This window comes from Eumetopias jubatus, unplaced genomic scaffold (genome assembly GCF_037043125.1).
Source record: "Eumetopias jubatus isolate StellerSeaLion01/CBP00866 unplaced genomic scaffold, mEumJub1_p1.0 scaffold_4, whole genome shotgun sequence".
NCBI lineage: Eukaryota > Metazoa > Chordata > Mammalia > Carnivora > Otariidae > Eumetopias > Eumetopias jubatus.
The window spans coordinates 86211213-86226903 of NW_028274810.1; the positions used below are offsets into that span (position 1 = coordinate 86211213).

The 15691-nt window shown below is 38.1% G+C and overlaps 1 protein-coding gene across 7 annotated transcripts in view; it reads left to right on the forward strand.

Annotated features, from left to right (window-relative positions):
- Nucleotides 1-15691, forward strand: part of EYA3 (EYA transcriptional coactivator and phosphatase 3) — a 122898-nt gene that overhangs the window by 57435 nt on the left and 49772 nt on the right. For all 7 annotated transcript variants that reach the window (XM_088022539.1, XM_088022540.1, XM_028113625.2 and 4 more), the window contains 3 exons: nt 5375-5418; nt 10185-10264; nt 15443-15509. In XM_088022539.1, the coding sequence (XP_087878665.1) occupies nt 5375-5418; nt 10185-10264; nt 15443-15509 (191 nt within the window). The remainder of the gene's footprint in view (nt 1-5374; nt 5419-10184; nt 10265-15442; nt 15510-15691) is intronic.

Genomic DNA, 15691 nt, shown 5'->3' on the forward strand with positions numbered 1-15691 from the left:
GACTGAGCCACCCAGGTACCTTGTGTTTAAATTTTTAAAAGAAATTCCTAATACTGTAGACAACAGAGGTGGCAGATGCTTATAACCACAGTGTACGCTCTAGGCTATAAAACATAAAGAAGAGCGAAGCTTGGGAAACATTTTTGAGAACAATAAAAAGGACTGAAAAAATTGTGTTTGGAACTGAGGGTTGCTGGAGTAGTGGGGGGTGGGAGGGAGGGGGTGGCTGGGTGATACACATTGGGGAGGGTATGTGCTATGGTGAGCGCTGTGAATTGTGCAAGACTGTTGAATCACAGATCTGTACCTCTGAAACAAATAGTGCAATATATGTTAAAAAAAAAAAAGTTAGCAAGAGGGGAAGAATGAGGGGGAGTAAGTCAGAGGGGGAGACGAACTATGAGAGACGATGGACTCTGACAAACAAACTGAGGGTTCTAGAGGGGAGGGGGGTGGGGGGATGGGTTAGCCTGGTGATGGGTATTAAAGAGGGCACATTCTGCATGGAGCACTGGGTGTTATGCACAAACAATGAATCATGGAACACTACATCAAAAACTAATGATGTAATGTATGGTGATTAACATAACAATAAAAAATAAAAAATTGTGTTTGGGCTTCGAGGGTAAGGAGAAGAAAGAGGGGGAACAGGTGGTGAAGAGAGAACATCTTGACTCAACCCCTGATGTTGTCTTCTCTATGAAGGAGGATAAACTGTAAAGAATAGCATACCTCAATTTTTAAAAATATTTTTTATTTCCATATGTATAAGCAAGGACCTAAGTTATTTCAAATGAGTTCTGTTCCTCCAGACTTAGAGCGGTTTTATCCCATAAACCTAAAACTTTCTCAGACATCAGTGCAAAGCCAGCATTGATCATCTGAAAAATCACAGAGTGATCCACAGAACATGGATATTCTGAATTCATGTACTGTGTTACTAGTATTCCCTTGCTCTGTTATGTTTAAAGCATTTTTTTTTTTAAGCAGAGGCACAAATAGAACCCTGATTCACGAATTTGTCAGTGGTTCTTTTTGTGTTATCTTTAGTCATAACATGCCCATAAGATTATGTCATTTTTTAAAATAACAGGTTTGAGATACAATTCACATATTCATTTTAAAGTATGCAATTCAGTGGTTTTTAGTATATTCACAGTGTTTTTCAACTATCACCAGAATCAGTTTTAAAACATTTTCAGCATTCCAAAAGGAAACTCCATTCCCATTAGCAGTCACCCCCCAAATCCCCCCACCCCCTGCAGCCCTAAGCAGCTACTAATCTAATTTCTGTCTAAAAATGTACTGATTTGTGGACATTTCATGTAAATGGAATCATACAATTTGTGATTCTTTGTGACTGACTTCTTCCACTTAGCATAATCTTTTCATAGTTCATTTACATTATAGCATGTATCAGTGCTTCATTCCCTTTCATTGCTGAATAATATTGTATGGATTTTTTTAATTTATCATTCATCATTTATCATTTTATCATTTTTTTTATCCATTTATCTGTTCATTCATGAGCATTGGGGTTGTTTTCACTTTTTGAGTATTTTGAATAATGCTGTTATGAGCATCCATGGACATACATTTCCATTTCTCTTGGTTATATAGCTAGGAGTCAAATTACTGGGTCATATAGTAACTTTATATTTAACCTTTTGAGGAACTACTAAACTGTTTTCCAAGGTAGCTACACTATTTTACATTCTGTTGGTTTCTGGATTGTATTGTTTCAACCCATACTTCTGTAATCCAGTGAAATCTGTCTGTATCCTTTTAAGTTAGTTTACCTGCCTGGAGTATCAGGGCAGTGCATGCTTTCTATCCTTGATTTATAGGAGAGAATAATTGCCCAAGTCAAGACAAATAATGGGCCATGAAAGGTAAAAAATTAGCTGTGATAACACATTTTCTTCCCCCAAACTTTTTGTTTGGTAGATACGATTTTAGGTACATTTTCTCCATTTCTAGTATTACTTATTCTTTGTACTGGGCTGGCACTGTAATAAAAAGTGAAATAAAATTTGAAAGGCCCTATGGTGTGGGTGCCTGGGTGGCTCAGTCAGTTACATGGTTGCCTTCAGCTCCGGTCATGATCCTGGGATCCTGGGATCCTGGGATTGAGCCCCACGTTGGGCTTCCCTGCTCAGTGGGAAGTCTACTTCTCCCTCTGCCCCCCTCCCACTCATGCTCTCTCTCTCAAATAAATAAATAAAATCTTTAAGAAAAAAAAAAAAGAAAGGCCCTATGGTATATTTAAAATTTTTGCTCCAGTGCCCTTTTCTTTTTTTGGAATTTATTAGCTAAATTTGTTATTCTGTGATTCTAATAAAATTAAGATTATGATAAGTTAGATTCCTCAGTGCTCCAGTTTTCTTTGATGTATGACTGGAAACTGTAGACTATTTTGGTTACCAGGTCATGAATACATGATCATAAAGAAAGTCTTAGGGTGAGCTAAACATAAATTCATCTCCACTATTGGAAAATTACATTATCATCTGACCTAATGTAAATACTATCATCTTTAGGTGGGAAGGACAGCACATTTTATAACAAAAGCATATATTTTGTCATTTGTGGAATTATGGCAGGCAGGTAAACTAGATAGTTGAATTTTTCTTATGTCTAACTTTGCAATTTCCAGTCAAAATGTCCATTATTTTCTTAAGTAGCTCTTTTATCTCCCACCCCTTTCAGTGGAGTTATATCATACAGTTATAATAAGTTAAATGTTTTTGTCAAAGTCTGTATATCATCCTAGGATTCCTTGATCTCCTGGTTGGTTTATGGTATCTTTTATCATAGAGAAGTTTTGAATTTTTGTATAATCAAATTATTTTTTATTTTATGGCTTTGGAATTTAATATGCTTAGTGAGAATTTATCTGCCTCAAGCGTTCTTGTTTTTGTTTTTCTTCATATGCTTTTGTAATTTTATTTTTAAATTTAGAGGATTAAAAAAATTTTATTTGAGTATGGTCGACACACCATGTTATATTAGTTTCAGATGAACATGGTGATTCAGCTAGTCCCTGTGTTGTGCTGTGCTCATAAGTATGGCTGCCGTCTGTCACCACACAATGCTATTGGCAGTGTGATTGACTGTATGCCCTGCACTATGCCTGTTATTCTTAGAGGGTTTCTTTTTTAAGATTTATTTATTTATTTTATTTTATTTTAAAGATTTTATTTATTTATTTGATAGAGAGAGACACAGCGAGAGAGGGAACACAAGCAGGGGGAGCGGGAGAGGGAGAAGCAGACTTCCCGCTGAGCAGAGAGCCCGATGTGGGCCTCGATCCCAGGACCCTGGGACCATGACCTGAGCTGAAGGCAGACGCTTGACTACTGAGCCAACCAGGTGCCCCTTATTTATTTATTTTAGACAGAAAAGGAGAGAGAGCACACATGAGCAGGAGGAGCAGAGTGGAGGGTAGGTGAGCACGGAGCCCAGTGCAGGACTTGATCCACGACCCTGAGTTCACAACCTGAGCCAAAACCAAGAGTCGGACACCCAACTGACCATGCCACCCAGATACCCTGAGGGCTTTGTTTTTAATGCCCCCCTTTTCTTGATTTTCTCTTTATTGGTACCTATGAAAATTAAAGTAGCATTAAATATAACGTATGTTGGTATGCCATAAGCAAGAAACCAAGAGTAGTTCTATTTATTTTGTCATGTTTTCTCATGAGGAATAGATGTCCATGAGAAATGTTATGGGTCTTGTATTCATCTGTATTTACTAGTTACCTTATCTGAGGAACTGCTAGACTGTTTTCCGAAGTAGCTATAGTATTTTACATTGTCAGTTTCTGGATTATTTTGTTTGAACCCATACTTGTGAAGTCTGTCTGTATCCTTTGAGTTCATTTACCTGCCTCTAGTGCCAAGGTAGCACATGCTTCCTGATTTACAGGGGGACATAATTACCCGAATCAAGGCAAACATGTCAGAGATGTTAAATTTATTCATATTAAATAGCTATATTCCCACCTGATATTTTGTTTAAAATTACTTAACAGTGTTTCTGCCTTTTATTAGCTTGAAATACTTTTAAGGATCCATAATTTTGTATGGCTAAGCATACTAATAAGCATGTTTCTGCTATGACTAGTTATTCTAATCAGAGAGCTCTAAAATCAGCTTCTTTGTAATAGGAAAGCAGGGAAATCCACTAGTAATGTTAAATGTTGATCTTCTGTTTGTGGATTCTTAAACTGTTTCAGTGGAAATGCTTTCACCTCAGAAGGAATTAGAAAAGATGAAAATCTGGAATAAAACAATAGCATGCACAATGTTTTTTAAATTGCTCGTAACCTGGGGCTCTTGGGTGGCTCAGTTGGTTAAGTGTCTGACTCTTGGTTTTGGCTCAGGTCGTGAGCTCATGGGTCGTGGGATCGAGGTGAGCACTCCCCTTGAGTTTTTCTCTCCCTCTCCCTCTGCCCCCCCCCGTCTCCCCCTTCCCTCTCTCTCTCTTTCAAAATAAATAAGTAATATCTTTTTAAAAAATTTCTCATAACCTGATAAGAATTTATCTTTATTTTTTTTAAGATTTTTATTTATTTATTGAGAGAGAGAGAGAGAATGGTAGAGAGCATGAGAGAGAGGAAGGTCAGAGGGAGAAGCAGACTCCCTGCTGAGCAGCAGGGAGCCCGATGCGGGACTCGATCCTGGGACTCCAGGATCATGACCTGAGCCAAAGGCAGTCGCTTAACCAACTGAGCCACCCAGGCGCCCCAAGAATTTATCTTTATTTTTGGCATGTAAATAATTTAGGTATAAAGACATTCCTGTTTAATAAATTAATAAATGAGTAGATGATATTGAGATTGCTTTGCTTACTGTTGGATAATATAATTATGTGTCTGTTAAAAATTAAAACCAACTAGTTTGTATCCACGTTTGGATACTTGATTCTGATAAACATTTTTTTAAAGATTTTTATTTATTTATTTGACAGAGCCAGTGCGCACGCGCACTAGCACAAGCAGGCTTCCCACTGAGCAGGGAGCCCAATGTGGCTTGATCCCCACACCCTGGGATCATGGCCCGAGCCAAAGGCATACACTTAACCAACTGAGCCACCGAGGCATCCCTCTGATAAACATTTTATCTTGAGTAAAAATCTGGTAAACATTTTACGTTGAATCTGAAAAACACTTTTTTCATTAAAAAGAAAAGAGCTCATGTGAAAAACAAGTCCATCTCTAACTCTAAAATATAACAAAGGTTAATTAAATCTAAGCAAAACAAAATGAAACAGTCACCCTGTAATTTATTAATATTGGCCTGCCATTTGAATAGCTAGATGATTTCAAAAGCAGATCACTATATTGATGCCTTTGTATATTAATTTTTGCAGGTGAAAAAAGCCAAGATGCAGGAATCAGGAGAGCAAACTTTAAGGTATGTAAAATTCAATTTCTTTTTAATATCTACTAACTTTTTTTTCATATGCTGATTAGTATATGGGTTTTGGGTTGACTACTCACTTCTTGAATTTTAGCATCTCAGTCTTTATGTTTTGAAATTACTTGGTTTAAGATGAAAATTTCCTTCCAATAGTTTGTCCTTGAAACAAATTAAGCACTGATTTTTTTCTTATTCATTCATTATTTATTCAATAATATGTCCTGAACTCAGTTATCTGTCAGGTCCTGTGATATATGGAAGAGACATGACAGTAAATATTCTTCAGTCAGATGTACCGTATACAGAATGGGAAGAATAAGCAGAAATAAGGGAAATCCAAGGGATTTGGTGTTAATTACCAAATGGATATGGGATGCCTTAATCATTTGCTCCACTCCCTTTAGACAAGAGGCAGATTTTTTTTTTTTTAAGATTTTATTTATTTATTTGAGAGAGAGTGAGAGAGAGAGAGAGAGAGAGAGCACATGAGAGGGGGGAGGGTCAGAGGGAGAAGCAGACTCCCTGCCGAGCAGGGAGCCCGATGCGGGACTCGATCCTGGGACTCCGGGATCATGACCTGAGCCGAAGGCAGTCACTTAACCAGCTGAGCCACCCAGGCGCCCAAGAGGCAGCTTCTTTGTACCTCATACTCTTGCTTCCACAATGCCATGGTTTTGTTTTCCACAGTTCTTACTTCCTGTTGTTTGTCTGTGAAGCAGTAACTACATCACCTCTAACATCTTAATTTCCAGAATCTTACTATTTTAGTACCACACACTGCATTCCAGCTCATGTATCTACTCCCACACTAGCCATGTGTTATCTTCCTGTGCACTTTCCGTTAAATGAGCTATCATATTTTCATTCTTAACCATTGACCCTTCCCACGAAAAAAAAAAGACTGGTATCTTTCTTATGCTGTTTAAATTATAAGATCTATTAATTTAACCAGTCCATTACAAATATTTTGTGAGGGACTTCTCCTTTTAACTTCTTTTCCCCTTCTTTAGCAAAACCACAACCCTGGTTAAACCAACTATCCACTTATTCCATGCTTATTTCCAATCACCTGAACTTTGTGAGAGAAAAACACCAAACTGTGCTGATCTGTTTTCATTTATAATTACATCTCAAACAGGCACTTAAACTAACTCTTGGTGGTCCAGCCACCCTTCCTGCTGTGTTTTATTCCCTAGTCTCTAAAATTAACTTTCTTTGCCTCCTTTCCTCCCTCCCTCCCTCCCTTCCTTCCTCCTTGCCTCCTTGCCTCCTGGTTCCTCCCCTTCCTTTCATCTCACCTCCCCTCCACTCTGTTCCCTTTCACTCAGCTGGGGATCTTGCTCCCCAATTCAAAGAGAAATTAGAAACAATTAGATAGGAACTACCTCATTTGCCTGTCACCAAATCTACCCATTTATCTGCTTCTCTACAATGAAGTTAATTCCTCTGTTTATTTGTAAAGCTGACCCTTCCAGTTACATTATGGAACCTACCACCTTCATCTTTTCCTGCAGTTATCCCTTCTCTCTCCTTCAGTTTCTTTATTATGATAAAATATACATAACATAAAATTCACCATTTCATTCATTTTTAGATGTATAATTCATGACATTATTGCACTCACACTGTTATGCAACCATCACCACCATCCATCTCCAGAACTTTTTTCATCTTCCCAAACTGAAAATCTGTATTCATTAAATAACAGCTTTCTGCTTCCCTGTTCTCTAACTCCTGGCAACCACCACACTACTTTCTGTCTCTGATTTTGACTACTCTAAGTACCTTATTTTTTTTTTTTTAAAGATTTTATTTATTTATTTGAGAGAGAGAGAATGAGAGACAGAGAGCACAAGAGGAAAGAGGGTCAGAGGGAGAAGCAGACTCCCCGCTGAGCAGGGAGCCTGATATGGGACTCGATCCCGGGACTCCAGGATCATGACCTGAGCCAAAGGCAGTCGCTTAACCAACTGAGCCACCCAGGCGCCCTCTAAGTACCTTATATTAGTGAAATCATACAGTGTTTATCTTTCTGTGACTGGTTTGTTCTGTTTAGTGCAATGTCTTCAGGGTTCATCTGTGTCCTAGCAGGTATCAGAATTTCCTTCCTTTTTAAGGCTGAATAATATTCCATTGTATGTCCATACCTAATTTTGTTTATTCATGCATTGGTTGATTGTATTGATTATTGACAAGAGTTCTATTGAATGAGAATCAGGTATTCGTGATGCTCACTTTTTGGAGTTTGGGTGTTTCTGTTTTTTGGAACATATTTTTTTTTCATCATATATACACTGTTGAGCAAAATTTATGTTTATATTACTGAAAATAATTAAATTTTGAGGCAATACAGAATGTTTTGTTTTCCTAGATAAAATAATTTTAAATGTTTAACAAAGTGCTAGTCAATTTGCTGTATTGGCACTGTTCTTTCTTTTTTTTTTTTAAGATTATTTATTTGAGAGAGAGCATGCAAGTACGGGGTAAGGCAAAGGAAGAAGGAGAGAGAATCTCCAGCAGACTCCTCCCTGCTAAGTGCAGAGCCCGACACAGGGCTCAATCTCAGGACCCTGATACCATAACCTGAGCTGAAATCAAGAGTCGGACACTCAACTGACTGAGGCACCCAGGCACCCCATTAGCACTGTTGTTTCTATTGAATCTCTAGACACTCAGTTGAATACGTAGGGGATTTTGCTATAACATAAGATTCCAGGACCATAGGATTTTATACCGTTGTATACCAGATTATACAAATATACCTTCTAAGTTACAGGGTCTAGAAATAGTCTTCCATCAGTGGGTATAACAGTGAACCCCAGACTTATCCAGGTATACACAGAAGACAAAACAGTCATTGTAGTCAGGAATGTGAAGTTCTTGTCTAGTTTTATACCCTTCTCCTGTGAATCGTATTTAAGTAGGCATGACCAGAAGTCTGTATTTTCACCAATTATTCAGATAATTATAATACTAGGCCAGTTTGGGAAACATTGATATAACTACTCAGTATGATTTCTTCCCCTTACTCTTCATTTCCCATAGTCACATCTTGGTGAGTACATTAAATGCTATTCCAAAAATACAGGCATTTGAGTAAATAGATAAACATCATCTGGGGACTAAGCTTTAAAAATTAATTACAGAGGGACGTATGGGTGGCTCAGTTGGTTAAGCAACTGCCTTCGGCTCGGGTCATGATCCCAAAGTCCTGGGATCGGATCCCAAATTGGGCTCCTGGCTCAGCGGGGAGCCTGCTTCTCCCTCTGACCCTCTCCCCTTTCATGCTGTGTGTGTGTCTCTCTCTCTCTCAAATAAATAAATAAATAAAATCTAAAAAAATAATAATAATAATTACAGATGTGCCTGGCTGGCTTAGTTGGTAGAGCATGCGACTCTTGATCTCAGGTTCATGAGTTCAAGCCCCACATTGGGCATAGAGCCTACTTAAGAAAAATAAATAAATAAAAGTTAATTACAGGGCCACCTGGCTGGCTTAGTCAGAAGAGCATGCAACTCTTGATCTCAGTGCTGAGTTCAAGCCCCTGCTGGGTGTAGAGATTACTAAAATAAATAAATAAACTTAAAAAAAAGTTAATTACATCTGAGGAAAAATTGTTTGAAAATTCAGAATATATCGGGGGGAAAATCTTGATATTATACTTGAATATTAGAGGTCCATTCAGAAAAGAGATGAGAGCTTTAAGAATTTTGATGCTGTGTATTTTTTATATAAATAACATTTCTTTTAAAATTTTACTGTGTAGAAACTACTCTTACCTTTTATTAGTCTTATCTTTGGAGATATATGGAGCCTCTGGTACAGTGTTCACTTCTCCCTGGAGTATAGAATAGCAAAGCAGATTTCTTTCTAAGGAAAATGAATGTGGGAAGGATGCCTGGGCTGGGGTGAAGTTGTAATATAATAATAACGGCTATGGTTATATTGCATTTACTCTGTTCTAGTCTCTAAGTACTTTTCATATATTAGCTCATTAATCCGTATAACAACCCTATGTGTTAGACTCTGTTATTGTCCCTCTTTGACAGTTGAAACTGGGGTACAAAGAAGTTCAGCCCAAGTCATTAAGCTACTTTTGGCAGAGTAGAATGTGAATGCAAGCAATCTAACTCAAGAATCTGTACCCTTAACCACTATGCTATCCTGGTAATTGAGAGAATAACTGGAGAGTAGAAAGTAAGGTAGAAGGAAGAAGGAGGACATTGTGAGGGATGAAAGTTAGTAAAATCTCCATTCCAGAATTCCAGTGAGAATTTTGCCATCATTAAAGTGTCTAACATAATGATTTGTTCTCCCAGTTTATGTGATTTACCTTTTGTAATTTCTGAGTTCTCCTTATAACTTAAAAAAAGATATTGCTCAGGGGATATGATAACAAATTTAAAAAAATTTTTTAATTGGAGGAAAAGAGAAATACAGTAGAATGAACAATTTTAAGGTTCAGAACCCCCTTCTTGGAAGCAAGCATGTGTAATTTGAGAAAAACTTCTCAAGTAGTTATGAGAACCACTCTCTGAAATCAGACTGTCCACTTTCCTGTGGAACTTTGGAAACAAAGTGACAGCGCAGTTTGGTTTGGTTTTTTTGTTTGTTTGTTTTAGAATAATGATACCATGGAGAAGACTTACTTTTCCTCTTACTTGTATAGCCTAGGGAGAGAAATGGGTTTGACGTAATCACTTTTAGCAACACAGCAAGTCCATGAGGGGCTAATGTGTATTCATTTTGGTTCTCTCAGTCAAGTGAGCAGCCCTGAAGTCAGTGATCAGAAACCTGAAACTTCAAGCCTTGCTTCAAACCTGACCATGTCAGAGGAAAGTAAGTACTATATTCTATGCATGATGAAAGAGGTATTCCTATATATGGGTGATGCTGTTCTTTTATAATTGGTTTTCACCGATTGACTTGTTTGTCCCATATATCCACAAGCCTTTCCTGTCCGTGTGTGTGTGTTTTCATCCTTATGCTCTCATATAAGCTTTATTTGACATACCAGCTGAGGAAGAAAATCTCATGGAATCCATTTACCTGAGGAGTCACACTTGGTGATTTTATTTTTGTTTTGTTCCGAAGTTGGATGTTCTAAAGGTATTACTGCCTTACTCAAAATCAGAAAAGTTTGTGGGCCAACCTCTAACTGCTCCTCCAGAGACACTGATGTTTCTCCACCTTCTAATAACCAAATGACTGTACCTATCCATCTGTGCCAAAAAAGAAAAGTAATCCCCTTAAGAGCCCAAAATTGATACTGGGCCCTGGGAGAGATCCAGCCCAATAAGATACATCCTCCACTCACCAGCCTGCTTTCTCCTATAGAAAAGATACTTTCATATAATGGACAAAAGTTTGTCGAGTGTTCTGGGTTTGTTTTTTTTTTTGCAGAAATGTAAGTTTTCTCTAGCATACCCACATATGCCCCCAGGTTGCCTCCATAGGACAAATAGTCATCCCTGGAACTAAATATCAGTGCTTCTCCATATTTTACCACATACTTTAAAAGAATAAATTTGTATAAGACACTTTTTAAAAAGACACTTGTTTAGGGGATTTTTCTTCTCTTAAATGGTTATGCTTAACTTGACGTACTTCCATGTATTAGAAAATGATATGTCTTTAAAAAAAAGGACAGGGGAAGGAAGGAAATAGTGTATTTTGAGCTATGTATATTATTTCCTCAAAGGTACTATTCTAGTGGTTCTCCAGCTCTTAGTGTACTTAAGAATCATCTGGAGTGCTTGTTTGTAATGTAGAATTCTGGCCTCATTTTCAGAGATTATCATTCAGATCAGATCTGATATGGATGGGAATCTACATTTTCAAGAAGATAGCTAGGTGATTCTGATGCATATGAGAAACTGTCCGGACTGTGAGAAACTGCTCTAATCAGGGAAAAGTCTCTGATTTTTTTAATGTCCCACTCATCCCCAAGAAAAAGACCTGTGTCTTATATATTCCAGGGCCAGGAAGTAAGTTGAGTCTTCTTGCTCCTTCCAGACCATTTCTCTTTCTCTTTTTCCCTCCAAAAACTCCAGTTCCTTTGAAGTTTATATTTATGCCTCCTCTACCTTTCTGAACTCCTAGTCATTTTGCTCTTTAAAGACTAGGTCTTCTTGGTTTTCTTCTCCATCCAAACTCTTACTCTTCTTGGTGATTTCAAAATCCATGTAGATGACCTGTCCAATACCTGTCATCATATCTGTCGGCCTTTATGGCCCTTCTTACTCCATATGGATTCTTGTGGCTGTTTATTATAATTGTTCCCTTACAAATACCTTTGATAACTTTGCCTCTTGTACTCTCCTTGCTAAACCCCAGTCCTAATTTAATACTCTCCATCTGCCCTTTACGTGCATTCACATAGCTAAACATTATTGGATAAAATATATACCTAGCTGACTTACTACTCACAAGGCCTCAAGTAGGCACCCAGCATGCTTGGAAATCCTACTACATTTCCCTAATGAATTTTACCTTTTGATATTTCACAGCACTTACTTTCCTCTTCAAGTACCCATATCCTCACTTACCTTTCGTCATTCTTAACCGACAGCTCTATTGCAAATAGAAGTTGTCAGACAAGAAACCTCCTTATCCTCCCACCACCACCAAATCATCAAGCCTACCTGCATTTGTACCCATGTTTTCTTGCTTCATTCTTACCAGGACGGAAATAGTATTCTTGCTCCTGTCAACAGTAGGACCTTTTATTTGGGCTCTGTAGCTAACCCTTTCTTACCCTCCACAAGGACTTTGGTATTGTCTTAACTAAGACTGCACCTGCATCATCACATTCTTCTTCTCTTCTTAATCCTTCCTGTCAGTAAAGAGACATGACACAGTACCTGCCATTTTTTTTTTTATTAACATTTGGATTTTAAAAGCAACTGTCTAGCTTTACTTATAATTTCACAACAATGTTTAAACTTTTCTAGTCAAAAAAAAAAAGCTTATTGTATTAGGACGCCATCCCCTTTTGGAATTATTTCAGTATAATTAAAAAGAACCTTTTTAACACAAAACACTTGTTGGTAAAGTGGTTGCTTATGTGGTCTTTTGATGAGGATGTTGAGATTTTTTAACTTTTAAAACTTTCTTGCTTTTTTGATATCGTTTCCCTTTCTTTTGCTTTTTCTTTTGGCTGACCTGTTTTTCCCACTCTTGAATCAGTTCTTTCACATCTAGGTTTAGACATGTTTGATCCCCATTCTTCATTGTCGCAATGATTTCACTTTTCTCACAATAAGAACTTAGGGCAAATTGTATAAGGTCCTTTACGAATTTTGATTAGATTGTTCTTTGGCTTGTGGTGTTGCAGGAATAGCATCTATTCCTCATTGTTGGGGCTCTTTTGCCTGCAATCCTGTGGTCCAATCTCCTTCCACCACAAGAACAGGGAAGGCTTTTGAGGATCCACGTAAGCGCACAGGAGTATCTGCCATTTTATTTATTTATTTGTTTGTTTGTTTGTTTTTTAAAGATTTTATTTATTTGAGAGAGAGAGAGCACAAGAGGCGGTAGGGTCAGAGGGAGAAGCAGACTCCCTGCTGAGCAGGGAGCCCGACACGGGACTCAATCCCGGGACTCTGGGATCATGACCTGAGCCAAAGGCAGTCGCTTAGCCAGTTGAGCCACCCAGGCGCCCGTATCTGCCATTTTAAAACACAAACAAAATCCTCCTTTGGCTCCATGTTCCCCACTAGTTACAGACCTTTTCTTTTTTCCATGAGCCATTGGAACTTCTGGAAAGAGTTGCCCTTTCTTGTTTTCTTGTCTCCCATTCATTCTTCAGCCCTCTCAAATTTAGCTTCTGTCACCACTCTTCCAGTGAAATTGCTCCTCTCAAGGTCATTAGTTAACTTGCACTTATTCTGAGAGTAGTGGAACATCTACTGGATGTTTCTTCTCATATTCTGCCTCTCACCACTTTTCCTCCCACCTTTCTCTTTTGTTGGTCCTTCTTCCTCTGCCTGAACTCTGAATGTTGGGCCTCAGGATTTATTTCTAGTCCAGCATTCTTTTCTCTTTCTGCATTCTCTCATCCACTACATTACTTTAAATATTGTATACATTGCTGATGAATTCCAAATTTATATTTCCAGTTTGACTTCTCCCCTGATTTCATTTGTATATCCAACTGCCTATTTGACATCACAACTTAGATATCTGAAAGGAAAGTCATACTTAAAATGTGGGAAAGCTTTTGGGATACCTGGGTGGCTCAGTTGGTTAAGCATCTGCCTTCGGCTCAGATCATGATTCCAGGGTCCTGGGATCAAGTCCCACATCAGGCTCCTTGCTCAGCAGGGAGCCTGCTTCTCTCTCTCCCTCTGCCTGCTGCTCCCCCTACTTGTGCTTGCTCACTCTCCCTGACAAATAAATAAATAAAATCTTTAAAAAAAAATGTGGGAAAGCTTTTTATTCCCTTAGCCCCCCTCAAATCTCTTCTTTTCCCAAACTGCCCCATCTTAGGAAGTGGTTTCACTGTCCCTCCAGTTTCTTAAGCCGAAAACATAGAAATTATCCCATGTTCCCGTTTTCCTCATTCCTTACGTACAGATCCATCAGAATGTCCTGTTTTACCTTCAGAATGTATTTCAAGTTTGCACCTCATCTCCACTGCTGCTAATTCTAATATTATAGCAGTATTATGCCCTGACTGTTTATAATCCTTTCACGGTTCCTAAGTACTGCAAAGATAAAGCCTCATTCATTCTTTAAAGAAGTAAGTATCAGCCTAAATCTCCCAGGATGTTTTGTCAATCTCTTCTAGAATTAAATCAGAGGAGGAAAAGGGTTTGGGTTTGGAAAGTAGTTGTCAGCAGGGAAGGAACCATCATGCAGAATTCAAATAAAGTTATATTCTCTGTGATGGATGTGAAGAACTTTAGACTAATTGAGATCTCTTTCATTTTTGTCAAAATTATTATGGATGAATGTGGTCTACAAATTTCCAGTAATTATTTTTAAAGACCTTGAACAATGGCAGTGGACAAGACGTCAATTTGCCTTACTATTGGCCATGAATTGGCCCCTTGTGTGCTCTTGACCAGAGTTCCCTTTTTAGTTCAGACACTCAGGAAACCCAGCTAGACGTAAAGTTAGTTGGTTTTACTCTTAATCCTTATTAATAGTAGAACAGCCTCCTTTTCAGATGTTGAAGGAAGTACTTGGACAGTTCAGGGGTCTGGTACAGGTTCTTTCTGATATAACTCTGTCTAGAGCATGGACTGAAAGAGTGCCTAGTGAATAGGATTCTGCTACCTGTCAGACTTGAGTTGAATATTTACAGATGAAATCATGAGGGTTAAACCTTCACAGCAGCTATTTTAGATGAAGTCATAGGGGTCAAGAGGACACTAGCTATGAAAGTTTCTACTTGATGGTTCATCAGAGCATCACATCAGTTCCTCAGATCTGTCTTTGCTTCGCCAAACTTGAAAGCCTTCACCACAGAGCTGAAAAAATAGTGGTATGGAAGCATACTTGCATCTTTTGCTGCATTGCACACAGCAGTAGCAACAATTTTCTAATAGAATGGAGTACTCCCCACCCCCCCAAATCTGTCTTCCTGCAAGTCATTCTTAGGGCTTTTTATTCACATGAGTGGAAGCACTCAGAGAACGAATAAGCTGAAGAAGTGTAATGCGGTTTCTTAGCTATGGATCTTGCTTTTTAAGTTTGCCTGTGAGCACAGTGAAAGCTTAGGAAGTTACTTCATCTGTGGCTTTAGATCAGTGATGGATAAAGATAGAGATCAACTGGTACTAACCTTCAGCTCTTTCCCATACCCCCCACATTCTGGCTTTTACTGTCTCAAAGTCTCTAAACCCATTACTATAAGAGAGAGGGATTTTCTACTGCTTAGTCGTTCTAAATTTCTCATGTCCAAGCTGTAATCTGTTATTTAGTTTGAAAGACTCTACAATGAGATATGCAATTTTCTCATTTCATTTTTGAAATGTTCTAACTTTTTACCTGATGATATCTTTCTTTCAGTTATGACATGCACCGATTACATCCCTCGCTCATCCAATGATTATACCTCACAAATGTATTCTGCAAAGTAAGTTCAATAATTATTTCAAAAATCTATATGCCTTTTCTCTAGGTTCATTTCAAAATTTAATTTGATATTTAAATTATTAAGTGGACATTTAACTTCATTTCACCTCTCATGTTTTCTGACCCTACTCCACTTTTTTTATTCCCTCTAAATGTAGAGTCTTTGTAACAATGCTTTTAAAA